Genomic DNA, 21,252 nt, shown 5'->3' on the forward strand with positions numbered 1-21,252 from the left:
TTCTTAATCTTCAAAAAATGGTTTTAACATAATATATGCTATAGAGGGACGCCTGGGTGGCGCAGTTGGTTGGACGACTGCCTTCGGCTCAGGGCGTGATCCTGGAGTCCCGGGATCGAGTCCCACATCAGGCTCCCAGCTCCATGGGGAGTCTGCTTCGCTCTCTGACCTTCTCCTCGCTCATGCTCTCTCTCACTGTCTCTCTCAAATAAATAAATAAAATCTTAAAAAAAATATATATATATATGCTATAGAGTTTTGGTAAAGATACTCTTAAGTGTTTATTACATACTACAATTTAACTTGTATTAGATTGGAAATATTTGCAAAATCCAATTAAATATTTTCCAGCATCTATTGATGGCATCTTCTCTTTCATACTATTGATTTTATTGATGTATTTCCTATTACTGCATTGACTCTGCATTCTTGGAGCAATTCTTCCTTGGTCATTATAATACATTGTTCTTAGGTATACTGCTGAATTCCATTTGCTATTATTTTAATTATAATTTTTTATTTCTAAGCTCATGGGTAAGACTAGTTTGGGGTTTTCTTTTTTCCACTGCTTTGATTTGGTTTTGGAGTTAAAACTTACTCTGACTTCATAAAGTAAATTGGGGATCATAGTCTAAAGGCTGAGATATTTCAAGTAACACTGTTATTACTCTTTAAAAGTTAGATGAGGGGCACCTCAGTGGCTCAGTCAGTTAATCATTGACTCTTGATCTCAGCTCAGGTCTCAAACTCAGAGTCATGAATTCAAGTCCCTCTTGGGCTCCATATCTTGGGCTCCATGGTAGGCATGGAGCTTACAAAAAGTTAGATGAAACTAATTATGAAATCATCTGGGCCTGGAGCATTTTTCAATCCTAGATCTTTAATCACTTTTCCAAACTCTTCAAAGGTAATTGTTCTATCAAGTTTCTTACTGCAATTTTTATAACTTACATTTTGTAAGAAAAACATTTATTTCCTCTTTTAAAAGCATGTTGATCTAAAAAAAAATAAAAAATTCAAACATGTTGATCTAGATTGGTTAAGAAGTATCTTTTATCATTCTTATAATCACATCTTTATCTGGGATTATGTTTCTTTTTTTTTCCAAGTTTTTATTTAAATTCCAGGTAGTTAACATACAGTGTAATATTAGTTTCAGGTATAGAATTTAGTGATTCATCTCATAAACACAATATCCACGTGATTGCTTCCTTTCTCATTCTGGATCAGGCATTCTTATACGGAGTCAAATCTTGAAAAACGTGGCCATTTGTTTTATTTGGATGACACAGCAGCTCAGGGAAGTAGATTTTTTTCAAAGACTGGAATGATGAAATGACTTGGGCTTTAGTGCCTAGGACATTCACAGGGAAACTGAGAGGGAAGAGAAGTGGATGTTGCTGAATTAATTTGCAAAAAGAAAAAAAACAAAAAAAAACCTCCTCCTTTGGTCTCTGCATGAAGCATTTCTGAATTATAAGACTCATATAAACAGTGTCTTTCCTACTAATTTTCTGCAAGGTATGTTAAGCAAGACTAAGAAAATAGAAGAGGTGCACAATATACCACGGCCATACTAGTTTTTGTCAAACAATGGCTGGATTGAGTAATCAAGTTTATAATGTTTTGTTCATCCAATGTTGGTTGTGAAACTATTCCTAAGCTTTGCCTTTTTAACATTAACAAATGTTATTATCATTTTTTATATTGTTAAGACGCTAAAAGACAGGGATGATATTTAGAGTGCAAAAGTTGGTGAACAGCATTCTACATACTGTGTGACACACATACACTTGATATTCATAATTTACATTAAATTAACATTTACATTTCCAAAATATAAATAATGCTTATTATGTGGCTCACTGTGGAATATACCATAATATACCAATTCTCTTTACATATATTCTGTATGCTGCTGTCATTCCATTAACATACTTTTAAACTTTCATAAGCCAGAGTGACCATGTTTATGTTTTACAAAGTATTTTCTATAATCCTTGTATAAAAATTTCTACAATTAGAACAAGACTTCCCTTATGGTAAAACATTTTGTCCAGATTCATTAAATCCATGAGATTTCTCCTAAAAATGAACGCCTGCACATATAATGAAATAGGACACCTTGCTTAAGGCTTTCTCACAAGAACAGGTTTTAATTCCTATAGGCATTCTTCCTGGCATGAATTTTCTGATGTCTACTGAGGTTTGGCTTCTGATAAAAAGCTTTGCCACATTCACTGCATCCATAGGGTTTTTCTCCTGTATGAGTTCTCCAGTGTTTATTGAGGCATGATTTTTGACTGAAGGATTTCCCACATTCTCTGCAACGGTATGGTCTTTCTCCTGTGTGTATTTTTCGATGTACATTGAGGTATGACTTCTCGCCAAATGACTTCCCACATTCACTGCACACAAAGGGTCTCTCTCCAGTATGTGTTCTTTGATGTTCTCTGCGGTGTGACTTCTGAGTGAAGGCTTTCCCACAGAAAAAACATTCGAAGGGTCTTACCCCAGTGTGAATTCGCTGATGTTTAATGAGGGTTGACTTATGTGAAAAGGCTTTCCCACAGTCAGTGCATCCATATGGCTTCTCCCCAGTGTGACTTCTCTGATGCCTAATGAACTCAGACTTGTAGCAGAAGGCTTTCCCACACTCGCTACAGACATGGGGTTTCTCTGCAGGTGGAACCCTCTTACGTTTGTATGCAAGAGAATTGGTTCCTGCTGGTTTATACATAAGTGCTGGGTTGTGGCTGAAAGCTTTCTCACAATGACTGCATTCCCAGAGTTTTTCTCCATTAGGTCTTCTATCATGGTCTGTATGTTGTAACAATTTCCCACAACCACAGCACTCATCTTGCTTTTTTGAATAGTTTCTCTTAAAACCAATCAAATCTAAATTATGGTTTGCACTCTTTCCACAGGGATCCCAGTTACTGGGATTTTGAATTGAAGGAGAAAGATTAGTGCTCAGAGGTGGTATTTTCCCAAACTTATTGTTTTCATGGCTTCTTTCCTTGGGCAATGTTTTCTTGCTGATGAATGCACCTTGGTTCAAAATCATGTCTTGTCTTTTCCTCTGGACATTAACTTGACAAATGTTTTCTGGAGAAAATACAGCAAACCTTTCTTTATTCTATTATTATGATCTAGAATAAAATTACTTGGGAAATACCCTAAGAATTTAAACAATGCATGGTATATGAACAGAAAGCATGAACCATAACTAAATGCAGGGAAGGGTGATGTACAAGTAGAGAAGAATCACAACAGTAGCACAAATGAAATGGAATATGTCATAGAGTACATAAAGAAGTAATTTTGAAGATGGGATAGTGTAGAGCAGTAGTTGGCAAACATGTTCTTAAAGGGCCAGAGAGTAAATTTTAGGCTTTGTGGGCCATATGGTCGCAGTCAAAATTACTCAACTCTCCCATTGTACTTGGGAAACGCAGACAGTATATAAATGTAAAGGCACAGCTGTGTTCCAATAAAACTTTATTCACAAAATCAGGTGGCCAAACTATAGGCTGTAGTTTGTCAGTCCTGTTACTGAGGTGTCATCTAGCACCTTGCTCTTCAACGTGTGACTCTTAAAAGAGGGAAAAGAAAGGCAGCTGATGGCCAGGTTACTATGGTTTCAGGAAGGTTGATGAGCATAGTTTAATGAAGTAAAATGCATTCTAAAGGGCACCAGAACGCGATGGTTAAGAGTACGGGTTCTGAGGGTGCCTGGGTGGCTCAGTTGTTTAAGTGATTGCCTTCAGCTCAAGTCATGATCCTTGGGTCCTGGGATTGAGTCTCGCATCAGGCTCCCTGCTTGGTAGGGAGCCTGTTTCTCCCTCTCCCTCTGCTGCTCTGCCTGCTTCTGTTCTCTCTCTCTGTCAAATAAATAAATAAAATCTTAAAAAAAAAAAAGATTTCTTAAAGAAAAAAAGAGAGTACTGGTTCTAAAACCTGATCATGTGGGCTTAAATCTGTTTCAGTCCCTTACTTTGCTATATGTTCTTTTTTTTTTTTAAGATTTTATTTATTTCCTTGAGAGAGAGAGAGAGAATGAGAGGAAAGAGGTCAACGGGAGAAGCAGATTCCCTGCTCAGCAGGGAGCCCGTTGTGGGACTCGATCCCGGGACTCCAGGATCATGACCTGAGCCGAAGGCAGTTGCTTAACCAACTGAGCCACCCAGGCACCCTCTAAGTTTCCTAACTTTTCTGTGATTGTTTCATTTGTAACTGGGGTAATAAAGGCTGGATATCTCATAGGTGTTGGAAGGGTTGAATGAAATGATATATGTAAAGGGCTGAGAACAAACCTAGCACAGAGTGAGCACACAATTAGTGCTGGCTGATAATTCTAGTGCTATTGCTGCTACTTCTACAGCCAAGTTGGATGAACAGCAGATGGCAGTGATTTCAGAGACATCATCTTGGGGAAAAGCATGAAAATGACTTGAATATTTTGGGGGATCATGTAATATTTAATTCAATTATGTGATTATAACACCAAGTGTAAGTAGCATAAACAGACGTGGGAACAGACAGCACTAACTATTCTTGCTAAGCCCACGACTCTTGTGGAGAAGTACAAGTTCAGAGGCATCCTTAAGAGTAGGTTACCAACACTTGGGGTACCGTGGGTATTGTTGGGATATTTTACATAAGCTGATGGGAGGGGGGCAGTTATTCTGAATGTTAAATGAAAGTGGTTAAGATGGGCCAAGCTCAGTCATATGCTTTATCGCCTCACAGTCCTTGGTTACCTGAAATTTAATACTTCCTCCTCTTAGACTTAAGGAAACTAAAGGACTAAGGGATAATTTAAGGGATTAAGGAAAGGATGGGAAGGGAGAGTGTGAGTATGGAGGGCAGGTCTGGGGCATTTTACCTGGGAACTGGAAGAACAGGAAATAGGAAGGGACCAGCAGGAGTGGGAGAATGACAGAAGCTTACTTTAAGAATGTCTGAATGTGAAAGAGAAGGTGAACTGAAAACCTTAAGACAGACCGAGGATTCTAGAGAAAGGGCAATGGAGCAAGAACACAGGGAGAGGTGAGATGAGGAGGAGAAGGAATGCCTGGATAAAGGAGGTGGGGTGCATGGAGGAGGACGGGTCATCAAGAAGGCTCAAGTTCTCAGAGGATGTCTCCAGCTGCTTGCAAAGCTCTAAGCCTTTTGAGAGCTGGACTCTGCACAGAATCCCAAAGGTGCCAGCCTCCCGTAGTACCTCTTTTGCTGGACTGATACTTACCCTGACAGTGGCAGCCTGAGCATGCTGCCTCACAAATCCACGGCGCTTCTTCCTGCTCCAGCTTCAGGATCACATATGGTTTCGTGCCTTCATAACCTGTTCCAGGGAAATGATCCAGGCCTTGGGCTGAGCTCCTTGGTCTTCAGGGCCACTCAGGCAGCATTAAAGGCTGCACAACAGACATTGTACTTGGGAGAAGACTGTACACGCACCTTGTCTAGAACCCAAAAGGAATTAGTAACCCAGGACCACTGAACCTCAAGGCAAACTCACTGAGGCAGCACAATGTACGAGTGAGGAATGCAGACTGTGGGGGTGCCTGGGTGGCCCAGTCATTGGGCATCTGCCTTTGGCTCCGGTTGTGGTCCCAGAGTCCTGCGATTGAGCCCTGTTTCGGGCTCCCTGCTAGGCGGGGGGCCTGCTTCTCCCTCTCCCACTCCCCCTGCTTCTGTTCCCTTTCTCCCTGTCTGTCTCTCTGTGTCAAATAAATAAAATCTTAAAAAAAAAAAAAAAGGAATGCAGACTGTGCAGCAGATTGCTGGGGTTCAAATCCTACTCTGGCTCTGTATGTCCTACATGTGGTGACACGGGCAAGTTACTTCACTCATCTGCCTCTGTGTCCAAACGTGTAAAATTGTGGTACTATCAGTACCTACCTCATAAGGCTCTTAGGAGAATTAAGTAAGTTGATATTTTAAAAGTGGCTGAAGAGGGGCGCCTGGGTGGCTCAGTGGGTTAAAGCCTCTGCCTTCGGCTCCAGTCATGATCCCAGAGTCCTGGGATCAAGCCCCGCATCGGGCTGTCTGCTTGGCAGGGAGCCTGCTTTCTCCTCTCTCTCTTTGCCTGCTTCTCTGCCTACTTGTGATCTCTGTCTGTCAAATAAATAAATCTTAAAAAAAAAAAAAAGTGGCTAAAGAAGTGTCTGGTACATAGGAAGTTTTTGGTACTTCTGAGGCTCTAGGTACCCCAGTTCCTTTTAGCAACTGCAAAAGGGAAGGCGGTCGTTCAGGCATCATCTAGATTGTGAGATAGAGCTGTCCTTACCCACGGAGACAAGGTTGCTGTAGGTCTCCAGCATCACATCCCGGTACAGTGCCCTCTGAGCAGGATTCAGCCTGTGCCACTCCTCTTGAGTGAAGCCCACTACCACGTCTTTAAAGGACACAGGTCTCTGCTGAGGATGAAATGACACTGAGCCATGTGGGAAATGCAGCCAGGGATAGATGGTATTGAGTTTTTATGTTCCTAGGTCAGAGCTTACCATGATCATTTATCTACCCAACATGGCTTTTACCTTCCTGCCTTTGGGCTATATATGGTAGGGAAAGTAACAATCACATTGGAACCCACTGTCATATACACTTTGAGTCAACCTATACTGACTGAAGATGACTTGCTGTGTGTCACCCAGTGCTGGCTGCTGGAGACACAGTCATGGATGGTTCCTGACCTCAAGGAGCTCACAACCTGGTGGAAAGCATTACGTAAAGCCACCCAGGTGAAAGTATACGAGCTACGGTGGCAGGACATCTAGGTGGAAAAGTGTGAATGGTCCATTAAATGTTTCAAGGTCTCGCCAGGCTTCAGAACTAGGGGACTTGTGGAGCTGAGTCTTCTCTACAGAAAGATGGAGAAACTATAGTCCTTGCAGAGGGAGCAGCATGAACACAGGCATGTGGACAGAACAGTGACTTTAAGGGCTGCGAGGCTCTCAGTAACAGGAACAGTATACAGGGGTCTGTGAGTAAGGAGATGATGGGCTTTAAGACAATGGAAAATCTACCAAGGGAGAGGTAAGTGTAGAGAGCACATTCTATTAGGCATGTGTTAAGTTTCTTGTATCCCATGTCTCCCATGTCAAGTGGTACTGTGGTAACTCTAAGCAGACTGGGGATATATCGTATCCCCAGAGGAACCACTAAATCAGAGTGCAAAGAGGTGTATTGCAGTAAATGAATTCCAAAAATTGTTCGTTTAATCCACACAAACACACATGTAAGAGAAGAGAAGAAAGAGAGGAACAAAAGTGCATGGGACAAATAGAAAACCAAATACTAAAATGATAGATACAAACCCAACCATGCCAATAATTATACTTCTAGTCAATGATAGTAAATTATAATATAAAATTAATATATGACTGTAACACTCCAAAAGGCAGAGATTGTTAGGCTGGATTGAAAAAGCAATGCTGCCTGTAAGAGATACAAAACTCAGATAATTTGCAAGTGAATGGATACAAAGAAAAATGTGGTGGGTGACCTAGAGGGAAGGGAAAGCAAAGACTGTAATAACGCAGGTACAAGATGTAATTTGACACCCAAAAAGGCATGTCATTTTTCATCAAACACAGGGATGAAGAACAAAGATGGAAGAAACATTAAGGTTGTAAAATTACTATCATGTAGTGACTGACTGTGAGAAGGGGAAGGCAGAGAGAAGTCAAGGAATAAATCTCATGGTCCTGGCTTGTCCGGTGGGGGATGGTACCATCTCCTGAGATGGGAAACTGGGGCACAAAGAGGTTCAGAGACTTGTGCAAGGTCATACAGATGGTAAGGTCTGGGATTCAAATTCAGCAGTCTCGTTCCAAGTCTGTGCTCTCACCCAGTATAGGCTCTTGCCTTCTGCACAGAAGGGGCTTTGCAAAAAGTACAGTCTAATTTAGCAGAACAGTCAAAAAGCATCTTCTGATTTCAGCTTCAGCAAAGTCCCCTGGGCTCCTGACCAGAAAAGCTTTAGTAAAGTGGGACAAGAGGATGTTGGACTCAAGAAAGAATAAGAAACAGGATATGGAAACATCAAGAGCAGGAAGTCACTACAGGAGATGGAGGAGGAGAGAAAAGAAAGAACTCTGTGGTTTGGAAGTGGTGATGGTTTCTAGGGTTGGAGCCATTGTAGGGTCAGGGAAAAGATCTGGGAAAGCAGAGAGGAGGGGTCTCCAGAAAGAGATGTCTCTTCCTGGAGGGAGGGCTCCAAAGAGGTGGAAATGTAGGAACTCAGAGGCTGAGGGGGAGTCCTATCAAGACACAGGGCGCTTCACCATCTTAAGATGATGAGGAAGGTAGGGGAAGCTGGGAACTCTTCACACCAAGACTTGGTGGGGAGTAAGATGTTTACTGTTTGCTGCCAAACTAGTAAAGACAGTTAAGGGAATGACAGTAATTTAAGTAACGGACAGCTCATCTGTTCCTCAGTCTAGATCAAGGACACAAATACTCTGGACCATAATCAGGGCTTCCATAAACATGAAGGAACCTTCCTGCCCACTCCCTTTGAAAATAATATTTGTAGTTTTGGTTTCCTCTAACTGAACTTCAGCATTTTATTCTGTTACATATGTGGCTGCAAAGCACAGAGGAGTTAAAACTTCTCGCAACTCTGACACAGATAGAGAACACTAACGCAACATCGGGAAGCTAAGTCATGATGCTCTTGATCACCTGGAAATCCAGGAGTTCTGTGGGACTAATACTCCAAAGGAAGAGCTGAACCACTGTAGAAAACAGTCCAATGAAGAGCCATTGTGATTCTGCATTTGTTATCTTTAAGAATTTTATACTTTATGTCAGTGCTTCTCACAGTTACAAGAGCATAAGGACCACTGAGAACTTGCTAAACACAGATTCCCAGGCTCCACCCTCAATTAACCCAATTCAAGAATGTCTGGGGTGGGGCCTGCCATTCTGTGTGTCTAATAAGCTCCTGGAGAAGCCCAAGTCCTGGAACCACATGGTTAGCAGCAGTGTTGCTCTATTCTACCTCAGCCATAAGAAGGCTCCTCAGGGAAATGTCTTTAGAAAACATCCTGAAAAGCTAGTTTTCGGGGCACCTGGGTAGCTCAGCGGGTTAAGCCTCTGCCTTCAGCTCAGGTCATGATCCCAGGGTCCTGGGATCGAGCCCTGTATCGGGCTCTCTGCTCAGCACAGAGCCTCCTTCCCCCCTCTCTCTCTGCCTACTGCTCTGCCTACTCTCTCTCTCTGTCAAATAAATAAATAATTTTTTTTTAAAAAAAGGAAAGAAAAGCTAGTTTTCTCTTAGAAATAATAGCATCAGACACATGAAAAAATGTTCATCATCACTAGCCATCAGGGAGATTCAAATTAAAACCACATCGAGATACCACCTTACACCAGTTAGAATGGCTGAAATTAGCAAGACAGGAAACAACATGTGTTGGAAAGGATGTGGAGAAAGGGGAACCCTCTTACACTGTTGGTGGGAATGCAAGTTGGTGCAGCCACTTTGGAGAACAGTGTGGAGATTTCTCAAGAAATTAAAAATAGAACTTCCCTATGACCCTGCAATTGCACTATTGGGTATTTACCCCAAAGATACAGATGTAGTGAAAAGAACAGACATCTGTAGCAGAAGCAATGTTTATAGCAGCAATGGCCATGGTCGCCAAACTGTGGAAAGAACCAAGATACCCTTTAACGGATGAATGGATAAGGAAGATGTGGTCCATATACACTATGGAGTATTATGCCTCCATCAGAAAGGATGAATACCCAACTTTTGTAGCAACATGGACGGGACTGGAAGAGATTATGCTGAGTGAAATCAGTCAAGCAGAGAGAGTCAATTATCATATGGTTTCACTTATTTGTGGAGCATAACAAATAACATGGAGGACAAGGGGAGATGGAGAGGATAAGGGAGTTGAGGGAAATTGGAAGGGGAGATGAACCATGAGAGACTATGGATTCTGAAAAACAATCTGAGGGTTTTGAAGGGCGGGGGGGGGTGGGAGACTGGGGGAACCAGGTGGTGGATATTATGGAGGGCACATATGGCATGGAGCACTGGGTGTGGTGCATAAACAATGAATTCTGTTACACTGAAAAGAAATTAAAAAAAAAAAAAAAGAAAGAACAGCAAGCTTCTATCTTATGGCCAATGCAAATCATGGGCTGTCTGTGTTTGCCTTTTTGCTGGGCCACCAGGAAGACCACAGTTAATGACTCTTCGTTGGACTGTTTTGTATATCTGTATTCCAACAAAGAATGTTACTTGCATCATTCCTTATAATATCAAATTTGGAAATTACCTGAATGTCATAAAATGGGGGGCTACTTAAATAAATCATATTCCATGCATATGATGGAGCATTATGTACCTTGCTTTAAAAAAATGGTGTGGGGGCACCTGGGTGGCTCAGTGGGTTAAAGCCTCTGCCTTCAGCTCAGGTCATGGTCCCAGGGTTCTGGGATCAAGCCCTGCATTGGGCTCTCTGCTCAGCGGGGAGCCTGCCTCCTCCTCTCTGCCTGCTTGTGATCTCTCTCTGTCAAATAAACAAATAAAATATTAAAAAATAAATAAATAAAATTTAAAAATGGTGTGGTCCCAAGTACTAATATGTACAATCTCTAAGATATTTTAACTGGGGAAAAAAAAGGGATAGAGTAGTATGTATAATAAGGGTCTTGCTGTTGTATCTATGTGTAGACAGAAGTTGTGATGTTTCACCCAAATCCCCCAAAGGACTGAGGTGTTTCTCCCAGCTGTTAGGAGAAGACTGGCTACCACAGGCTTAAGCCCTTTTGCAAAGAGCCCTTGATCAAAGGGAGCTACCCACACAAACTTACGTCCCCTCCCTGGAGCAGCCTACAACCAGTGACTTGTTGATTTCAGAATATAAATGCTTCCTTCCCTCCATTCAGGACAACAGCAAGGGCCATCTCAGCTCCAAAGCATCTTGTAAGGTCAGCTGGTGCCTCTGTTTAAATCCCTCTGCCTAATCTTGCTTCCTTTGCTCCTTATAGGTATTCTAAGAGTCTCCCTAGTAAACCTCTTGGGTGCAAATCTTTCACCTCCAAGTCTGTTTTCTGAAAACCCAGCCTGTGGTAAAGTATAAATGCCTGAAATGCACATGTTTTTTTCTAGAACAGTTTCCCAAGAAGGGAAACTTGGCTACTTTATGCCACACTTACCTGGTACTCAATCATTTTCTGCTGTTCTTGGAAAAAAATTTGAGTCCTGTGAAGATAGAGATTGGGGGGAGGAGGATGGAGAAAGAGAGAACAGAGCTGTGAGGGACCAGGCCCATCTTGGAACTTGTGAAGTCCCTACATAAACCCAAGCTTGAAATCACTGTGGTAGAAGAAGAAGAAGAAAAAAAAACCCGTTGCCATTCAATGCAGAATGTGAATACATAAAACAGATCTCCCGTGAAGTAAAAGCTGCTACCAAGTAAGAAGTAAAAATTTATAAAAAACCAGAATCTTTAAAACTTAAAAATTGGCCCCATGGGAGATGGAGCCAGATACATGCTCTGAGTGGGATCACCCCTGCAGAACAATACATTTTCTCTTAAAGGCAAAAAAGTCTTGGGTTTTGCCTCTTATTTACTTTTAAAGTTGCACTTGTTCACCTACCAGTGTTTATGAAATCCTATATTTGGGATGCTTTTTCTATAATAACGTTATCATGAAAAAAAGTATATACTGAAAAAGGGCTTTTGTAACTTATTACAGAGAACTAAAGGCAATATAAAATAACTGTATAACATTAGTAAAACTAATGGTTACTTATACTGTGCTACGAATTATTACTGAAAGGCTAACCCTCATTATTCATCCAGCGTATTATTGTTGTTAAAAAGTAATTTTCAACAGATGAGAACAAACAACTGTCATTTTTAATTAAAGATGTTTAGTTAACGAGGTAACTATGTGGCTTAATTATAAAAAAGAAAGGGTAAATCATAGATCACGAGTGTAAATACTTTATGACATACTTGGATGGTATGGTAAAATGGTAAAATCATGCTACATCTGAAGCAAAGAATGCAAGAAGCACCTCTGTAATTCTGAGTGCCAGAAAGCAAAGACACTTCTTCAGTGATGGGTCCTGGCAAGGGGGCAGAGGAGGCAGCCTCAAGGGCTCCAACCATGTGAGAAGGAGCAGTAAGACCAAACTGGTCAAATCTACCAAAGCTAAACATGAATACTTCATGGTCCAGTAACTCCATGTGAATGCATATGTTCACAAGCTTTTAGTCTATAAAAACCATGAATTTATAATGAAATTCAAAGATCACAATATTACCTTTTTTCCCCCTAAAATAACTGGTACTGTAATTAAATAGGACTACTAAAACATGCAGGTTCCCAATTTCCCAAACATCCATACATTAGGAAATGTGGAACTAAATCGGTACAAAAAAATTAATAAAGACTGCTTGGGTTTTTCACTCACAGAAGTGAGAAACCCTATAAAAGGTCCAAAAATACTGTGTCAATAATTGACATCCTGGAATTAAAAATCCACATTCAGGAGTGACAAGAACTCTCATGTATGGTTGACAGGATTATAACTTGGTTCAGCCATTTTGGGAAACTGACCATATCTACTAGAAGCTTCCATTTAGTTTAGTGATTAGCAGAAGACACCAGGGGAAAAAAATTCCTTCAAAATGAATACATTCTCCTAGCTTTGTTTTACAGAAGTCTTTTCTCACTAATCTATTGACAAATCATCTTTCAATAAAAGAAATGATTCTAAAGTGCCAGAAATATTCTCGGTCATGATCTGGGTGGTGGGTACATGAGGGTACACATGTGGAAACATTCATAACACTATAGTACTAAATGAGTTAATGATTTACTTCATTCAGTTGACAATAAATACCCACTTTTTTTTAAAAGATCTTATTTATTTATTTGACAGACAGAGATCACAAGTAGGCAGAGAAGCAGGCAGAGGGAGAGGGGAAAGCTGGCTCCCCGCCGATCAGAGAGCCTGACGCTGGGCTCAATCCCAGGACCCAGAGACCACACCCAAGCCAAAGGCAGAGGCCCAACCCACTGAGCCACCCAGGCGCCCCTCCAATATCTCTTAATTGTATGAAAATGCTTTGAAATATTGTACAGGTCAGAAAGCATGACTCATACAGCACAGTTAGTGTAAAACAGACATTTAGCTATCAGGACTGTGCAGTGAGCTTATTATGCCTTTTAAAAGATTTTTTTCTTTACAGAAGTGTAATTTACATATAATAAATGAATCCAGTTGAATTGTATAGTTTGATGAGTTTTGACAAATATATTCATTCACCCACATAACTCCCACACAATCAGGATATGGAACACTTCCAGGAACATCCCGTTCACAAGATATAATAATGAATTTGTCTTAATGGTGTTAAGATTAACTACTTAGATTCCTGTCTCTTCTATAGATGAAATTTAAAAAGTGATTTCCTTGAATGTTAAAATACAGATACTTCTTTGCTTAACTAATACATTAATCAAGTTATACCAGTAAGTCAAAAAAGTAGTTAAATAAAAATGTGATTTACTGTTTGAATTTCACTTATCTGAAGGTCAGAAACAGACACCCCTAACCTATATGATAGCTCTGACTAGGCACTGCTTGGGAGGATTGGGGGAAGGCTTTGGGGTGCTGGAAATGTTCTCTATTATGATACGGGTGGTGAGTATGTGACTGCGCACATATGGAACAATTCATTAAGCTACACACTGTTCTCTATGCATGTTACACCTTAAGTTAAAAAAAAATCCCCACAATCCCATTATTTAAAAACATGTAGAAAAGCTTTTGGTATGAAATACAATAAAATGTTATTAGTGCTATGACTTGGGTGGCAGAAAGTTTCATATTCTGATCTATAACTAAAACACACACACACACACACACACACACACACGTATCATTATTTACATATCCCTGTTCTACTGCCTTTTTTCATCATGAGGGAAGCCACAGGAGGGCTTTAAAAGGGGGAGGAGGCCCTCTGAAAGAACTGAACTGTCCACCAGGGATTGAGCTAGCAGGAAAGGCCTGGGGCCAAGCAGCCTAGGGCAGTTAATCCATCTGTGGATAACTATTTGATTCTCTGAAAGAGTACACTCCCTCCCTCCTCTTTCTGGACTTAGCTACTTGCTTCAGCCTGGTCTCTCCATGGCTGCAAAGTGTGGCAGATGTGCTAGTGAATGTGTGTCCGGAGGCCTGTGTTCTGGCCTGGCTCCGGGACCACCTGGGAAAGTCACTTCATTCCCCTTTAAATGAGATGGCAGCATCAGTGGATGAGAAACTGTTGGTAAGAGCTGGAGGAAAAACAGAATACCTATATAGTATCAAAATCTCCTGCCCCCAGATATTTATTCATTATAAAATGAAAAACTGTAACTCTGCCCTAGAGAAACCTGGCAGATAGCACTGGTAAGTGATAGTTAACACACAGTGATGGGACAGGAGTCACGTGCCCCGGATATGATGAACTATGACAGGCACTGCATCCCTTCTGTGATATTTTGCCCAAAATACATACTTGAATCTAATCATGAGGAAACATCAGACAAAATCATGTGAGTGACAATAATACAAAATAACTGGCCTGTACTCTTCAAAAATGTTGACTTCACGAAAGACAAAAAGACTGAGGAACTGATTCCCATTAAAGGAGACTAAACGGATATGTCAACTAAAGGTAGTCTGTGATCCTGAACTGGATTCTGGAATGAAAAAAGAAATGTTACCAAATGACACTATTGGTTCACATCTGAATATGGACTGTGGATCAGATAATGGTATTAAATCACTGTTAACTGCCTGACTTTGAAAATTGCATTATGGTTATATAGGAAAATGCTCTCATTCTTATGAAATGCACACTGAAATATTTTGGGGGTAAAGGAGCATCATGTCTGTAACTTATTCTCAAATACTTGAGAAGAAAGGAGAAAAATAATATATATTTATAATATAACATTTACATATACAGAGACAGTATGAGAGTGTATGCTGGGTGAATGTACATGAAAGATAGAAAAGCTGACAGTAATATCCCTGCAACTTCTCCAAATAAAGTTTAATTTTAAAAAATCTATAGCTAGGGGCACCTGGGTGGCTCAGATGGTTAAGCATCTGCCTTTGGCTGAGGTCATGATGCCGGGGGTCTAGGGATTGAGCCCGGCATCGGGCTTCCTGCTCGGTGGGGAGCTGGCTTCTCCCTCTCCTACTTGCTCCCCTGCTTATGCTCTCTTACTCTCTCTGTCAAATAAGTAAATAAAATCTTTAAAAATAAATAAATAAATAATCTATAGCTCTAGTAGATCTGCTGCCACTATCACTCTGAGAATCCAGGGACTTTTCTGTCCCTTAGTCAGGATGGAATAAACTCCCCATATGCCTTGAGGCCAGGTGAGGTGGCAGAAATGACAAGGGAGCAACTTAGAAAGTGCCAGTAAGTGTAAGAGAGTGGGCTGGCTACATCACATGCTATAAGATGCAGAAGGTACTGTGTTGGACCGATATCTCCTTCACTTGAGAAAGCATGCCTATCACACTTGGCTTTCCTTGCTTCCCCCTTCGCTCTGTTTCTCTGAAACTTGGGACCAACCATTCCCTTACCATGGAGGAACCCTGGAAGGAGTGACACCAAGTTGAGTCTTGCTCAGCTTCTGGCCCAGGGATGACGCTATTTCCAGTTACTTAGGAGTCTTTGCTCTGGCAAGAGGTTTTGGAACCTAGTTTTGTCCTTCAGAAGAGATTCTTGTCCCAACTTACCCCTCTCCAAATCCAGAGGGTCTTCAACTGGCTTACTAGTTCCTCACAGCTCCATCTCTCAACAGTAACTCACCTTCAGCTGCAGCCCCAGGCAGGGCCTTCTGGAGACTTGACCAAGGTCCTGTGAAGCCCTGCTATCAGCGAGGTGGTGGGACCCACAGGTATACAGGGTACTCAGGTAACCTGAAGATAAAAAGACCCCATGGTAAGAGTCATCCAACAGTCCCTCCCCAAATATTCTCTGAGGCCCAAGAGGAAGAAGCCTGCAGAGGACTGTGTAGGAGATAGAGCTAAATGATGGCTTGCTTTGGGTTTGGGGCAGGAGGATCTTCTGGAAGGACTGTGAGTCTCAGAACCACTCAGAGAGAAGTCTGAACCAAGCAATTCTGCTAACCAACTGAGGGGAATCCAAGCCAAACAATTTATCTCCCTGGGGGTGTTTTCTTATCTGTGAAAACAGGAATGATAAATGATAAACATAATTTTAAAAAGCCCATTTCTGGAGACTTTCTGTAAGTTACCTCTTTTAATACATATTCAGGTAAGGTTGAAAGGGGCTGAATTATGAATTAACACCTGCTTTCCCAGATAAGTCAGGTTGGATGTGAGGGACAGAGGCTTCTCTGCCCCTGAGTGAATCTACCAGATGTTCTAGGTTCCGTAAGAAAGATTCCTTTCAGAATATCCTACATTTGCTGAATCATTGTGTCTTAGCTCCAGTGCAGGGAATCCCTACAAAGACTCTTTCAAGATGCCTAATTTTGGTCTCTGCAGCCAAAAGTCAGTCTCTAAAAAGCTAATAAGAGATTTTGACCACGGGGCTCTGAGATTCCCTTCTGAATATCTATAGAGAAGAGCCATCCTCAACTCATTAACAACCTTAAGAGGACAGCCCTTATTCGAAGTCCACTCCAAACCCACAGAGTCCATTTCACTGTGCATGTTTTTGGCTTCTAGAAGGACTAGCAGAAAACAGGCAATCTCAAATAGCCCAGCCAGGGCTATAGGTCAGAATTTTGTTCTGGTGTTTGATTTTAGGGTCTTGGACAAAACTTCCCCATAGTGTGAATGTTTTGCCCCCAGATTATTTCTGTGATTCCAGTCAAATCAAGTTCAAAAACGGACAAAATTACTCCATTATATTAGACCCAGAGGTGGCAGTGGGTACTGATAAAGAAGGCTTCAGGGTGCTAGAGATGATGTATATCTTGATCTTGGTTGTATTTATGTGGTTTTTCACAATGTCGAAATTCACTGAGCTGTACCCTTAAGATAAGCATACTTGACTGTATGTATACCTCAGTTTTAAAAAAAAGAATAATAATCTGGAAAAATGTACAAATAAAATGAAATAATCTGGATTCAAACTTAAAAAACGTGGGGCGCCTGGGTGGCTCAGTGGGTAAAAGCCGCTGCTTTCGGCTCAGGTCATGATCCCAGGGTCCTGGGATCAAGGCTCGTATCTGGCTCTCTGCTCAGCGGGGAGCCTGCTTCTTCCTCTCTCTTTGCCTGCCTCTCTGCCTACTTGTGATCTCTGTCTGTCAGATAAATAAATAAAAAATCTTAAAAAAAAAAAAACGTTCATGCATAGACTCATACTGCCTCCCTCTTCCTATCCCCCCCGGTCCCAGGTATGAATGTTCCATCTAATTAGAGTTCAAAAACAGGCAAAATTAATCAGTGATATTAGAAGCTGGAAGAATGGTTCCCCCTGGCAGGGTAGTGACAGAGAACACATATCATGGAGGCTTTCAGGATGCTACAATGTTTTTTTTCTGATCTGAGTACATTACTCAAGGGAGTACCTTTTGTGACAATTCACTGAGCTGCATATTTAAGTATATCTCTGTATATATCTTATATCTCAGTAACAGGTTCATATTAAAAATTTTAAAAAGAAAACTTATTTGTTCCCAAACCTGGCACTGAACACATCATAGGCGATGAAGGAAAATAGCCACAAGAAAAAGAAAATACCTTCAACCCCTAACTCCTTGTCCAAGCTAATGACTTCTGCCCCAGAGCAACTACCTATCTTTGATTCTGTGCAACTGAAAACAGAGGCTATCTGCTCTAAAAACTAAAGCTTGATGTGTATGGCTTCTGAAAGATATTTACCTGCCTTACCTTTCAGCTTCCTTTGTTTCAGAAGATGTTATAGTTATTGTGCTTTGCCTGAGAACTACATAAGGATCAGATATAATACTTTAAAACAAGAAAATACTGTTTTGGCATTTCACCCCAATGGTCAAAATCTTATCTCCATTGTATTTGTAGTCTTGTCTCGGCCCATCTTAATTATCAGTAGTTTGACATTAATTTCCTTGAAGAGCAGTTTCTACAAGTAGCTTTAAGTTTTGTTTTTGTAGTTTTATCTTCATTAAATTATTCTACCAGGATATTACAAAGAACAGATTCAAGGAGGTCAAAAGTGTCATGCCTAAAAAAATATAGACCAAGGCAAAAGGATTCTTAGAACACAGTTTTGGGGCACCTGAGTGGCTCAGTGGGTTAAGCCTCTGCCTTCAGCTCGGGTCATGATCTCAGGGTCCTGGGATCAAGCCCCACATCAGGCTCTCTGCTCAGCAGAGAGCCTGTTTCCCACCCCCACCCCTGCCTACTTGTGATATTTCTCTCTCTGTCAGAATAAATAAATAAATAAAAATTTAAAGAACTCATAAAAAAAAGAACAGTTCCTTTTCCTTACATAATTTGTTTTTTCCCCAGCCTTATTGAGGTATGTGACATATAATATTGCATAAGCTTAAGGTGTACAATACCATGATTTGATATACATATATATTTCAAAAAAATTACCACAATAGGGTTAGTTAACACTTCCATCACCTCACATAATTACTTTCTGCATATGTGTGGAGAGAACATTATTTTTAAGTTAAGCCTAGATAAAATTATTTTCCAAACACCCTCGAAGTTTGTTCCTTTGACCATATCTTTTACAGTATCAGTTTAGATACTTACTCAGTAAATTCTTTGTTTTCTAACCATAGGCAAAGTCACATCCATCCTAGCTGCCATGGGGTCAGACTAGATTTCCAGAAACCAGATTCACCCTTGGGATATTGTCACAGATGGATACGTCATTACCGTTGCCAGAAAGGGCCTTAAAGGAAACATTGAAAGAAATATGCACTAAATCCTTGGCAAAAGCAATAGAAGCCACATTTTTAATAACGGCACTTCAAGTAAGTTTAACATTTGGTCTTTTCAAAGCACTTTCATTAATGTGGGGAACAATAAAAAGGGGAAGAAGGTTTCAAAGAGGTTTGTGTGTGTGTGTGTGTGTGTTTTTAGGTTTTTAAATTTATTTGACAGACAGAGATTCCAAGTAGCCAGAGAGGCAGGCAGGGAGAGAGGAGGAAGCAGGCTCCCTGCCGAACAGAGAGCTTGAAGCGGGGCTCGATCCCAGAACTCTGGGATCATGACCTGAGCCGAAGGCAGAGGTTTTAACCCCCTGAGCCATCCAGGCGCCCCTCAAAGAGTTTTGATGTGGGCTTTTGCAGAGTACTAGACTGAACTGAACTGAATGTTCATCAGCTGGAGAGTGTCACAGGGGAAAAGTGTGTTCCCATTATGCAGGGCTGCAGCCTCGAATCCTTAACTCTCCCATCCCCAACCTCTAAATTTATTACACAAATCCCTAATCGCGAACCCACACTGCTCTCCAATGATATCCCAATGAGTGAAAAACAATCGCTGACCCCCATAGTCCCACCTCTCCCGGCAATTACGGACAGCCCCAATCACTGACACCCATTGATCCATGTGTTTTCCATTCCCTGATCTACGAAAGACCAATCTCTAAAACCTTCAGATTCCTCCTCCCAACCAAGATCTAAAGGATGTCTCAATCACTGATGGCCTAAAGCATTTCTCTAAACACTGGCCCCCATAAGCCCCTCCCATCACTTAACCTCAAAGTTTCCACAATCATCACTTTCAGGTACCCAAAAAGAACATGGAACCTCCAATCACTGATCCTCTCAGGTTTCGAACACTGAGCTCTAATGCTGTTCAAACCAGTGCTTTTGAAGCACCCCACTTGGCACCAAACCCCTGAAGACCACTATAAATTGACCACCACTCACTCTTCGAATCAAGAAATCGAGAACCCTCATTTATGGATTCCCAAATACTCCCAATCCATCTTCACAGACACTGCCACTGACTCCCACAAACCTCCACCAGCCACCACAGACCCTCACGAGGCTCCCACGTCCAATTACTTAACCCTTTCTGTACCCTCCTCTCTGACCCTTACGGGCACCCATGACTGACCCAGTCGGGCCACCGTAGTCCTCCTATCACTAACCTACAGAGGTCTTTAATTTCGACTGTTTCTCACACTGACCTTTCCCATTTCTCCTGGATCCGCGTCCATAACCCGAAATTGATAGCTGGACCACGGTGCCTCACCGCAGTATAATCTCTTCCCATCGCAACTGGCCAGTGCGCAGACTCAGTCACGACTTTGAGGTTGTCGGCCGCCACCTGGCAACCTTCCAACGAACAGGATTCTGGGTTTCTGAACTTTAACGGGAGGTATAATGGCTGCACCCTCTTGACATCCTGTTGGGGGAGGCCATATTTAAATCTGTGCCGTACAGCGGTGAATTAGCCCTTTGTTAGCCTAGAGGGTTAAGCTATTTCAGGGCTGAGAGAAGCAAGTGCTCCGGGATCCGTAAACACTGACGTCCCTGCTGCATTTAGCTTCTCAGAAGCCCAAACCTCCTGCAATCAATATGGAGGCGCCCTGACCTCCAAGATGAGCTTTCTTTGTCTCCAGCAGCGCAGGCGCTTAAGTAATATGGCCACGAACATTTATACAATTTTTTTCCGTGCAGTGGGCGGGGCCATGTCATAGGAGGAGCTCCCCAAAGCAAGGTGAAACTTTTTCTGGGGCGGCTCTAGGAGTTAGAGACCCCGAAGGGACGCTCTTCCTCTCTGAGGGCTCCAGAAGAAGGGGTGAGAACTCCGGAGTGGGCGGAGCCATGGGAGACTGGTAGTACGAAGTTAATGACTTATTGAAAGAAAATGTTGAAAGCAGAGACTTTTTTTTTAAGCTTTCAGCTATTTTAAATAAATTATAATTAAGAGTTTTAGCACTCTATGTTGTTGCTGTTGATTTGAAAGATTCAACATGAAATTAAAAAAAAAAAAAATTTCTGTCCTGGGCACCTGGGTGGCTCAGTGGGTTAAAGCCTCTGCCTTCAGCTCAGGTCATGATCCCAGCGTCGGGGGATCGAGCACCACATGGGGCTCTCTGCTCAACAGGAAGCCTGCTTCCCTTCCTCTCTCTGCCTGCCTCTCCGCCTACTTGTAATCTCTGTCAAATAAATAAATAAGATCTTTCCCCAAAAAAAATCTTAAAGAAAAGAATTTCTGTCCTCTGTTAATTCTGAGCCATGTAGGTGTACAGGGACTTTATCTTAAGTAGTGTTACAAAA

The 21,252-nt window shown here is 41.6% G+C and overlaps 2 protein-coding genes across 1 annotated transcript; one reads left to right on the forward strand and one right to left on the reverse strand.

The window, feature by feature from the left end:
• LOC122911601 (zinc finger protein 30 homolog) overlaps positions 1-21,252 on the forward strand; it is a 129,679-nt gene that overhangs the window by 32,696 nt on the left and 75,731 nt on the right.
• Positions 2,085-20,238, reverse strand: ZNF793 (zinc finger protein 793). The gene is made up of 7 exons (XM_044256520.1): positions 20,157-20,238; positions 18,767-18,908; positions 15,858-15,967; positions 11,185-11,230; positions 6,296-6,422; positions 5,252-5,347; positions 2,085-3,108 (listed from the first exon to the last, which is right to left on the reverse strand). The coding sequence occupies exons 4-7, from the start codon at positions 11,197-11,199 to the stop codon at positions 2,156-2,158; spliced, it is 1,191 nt and encodes a 396-aa protein (XP_044112455.1). The 5' UTR covers positions 11,200-11,230; positions 15,858-15,967; positions 18,767-18,908; positions 20,157-20,238; the 3' UTR covers positions 2,085-2,155.

This window comes from Neovison vison, chromosome 7 (genome assembly GCF_020171115.1).
Source record: "Neovison vison isolate M4711 chromosome 7, ASM_NN_V1, whole genome shotgun sequence".
Classification (NCBI taxonomy): Eukaryota; Metazoa; Chordata; class Mammalia; order Carnivora; family Mustelidae; genus Neogale; species Neogale vison.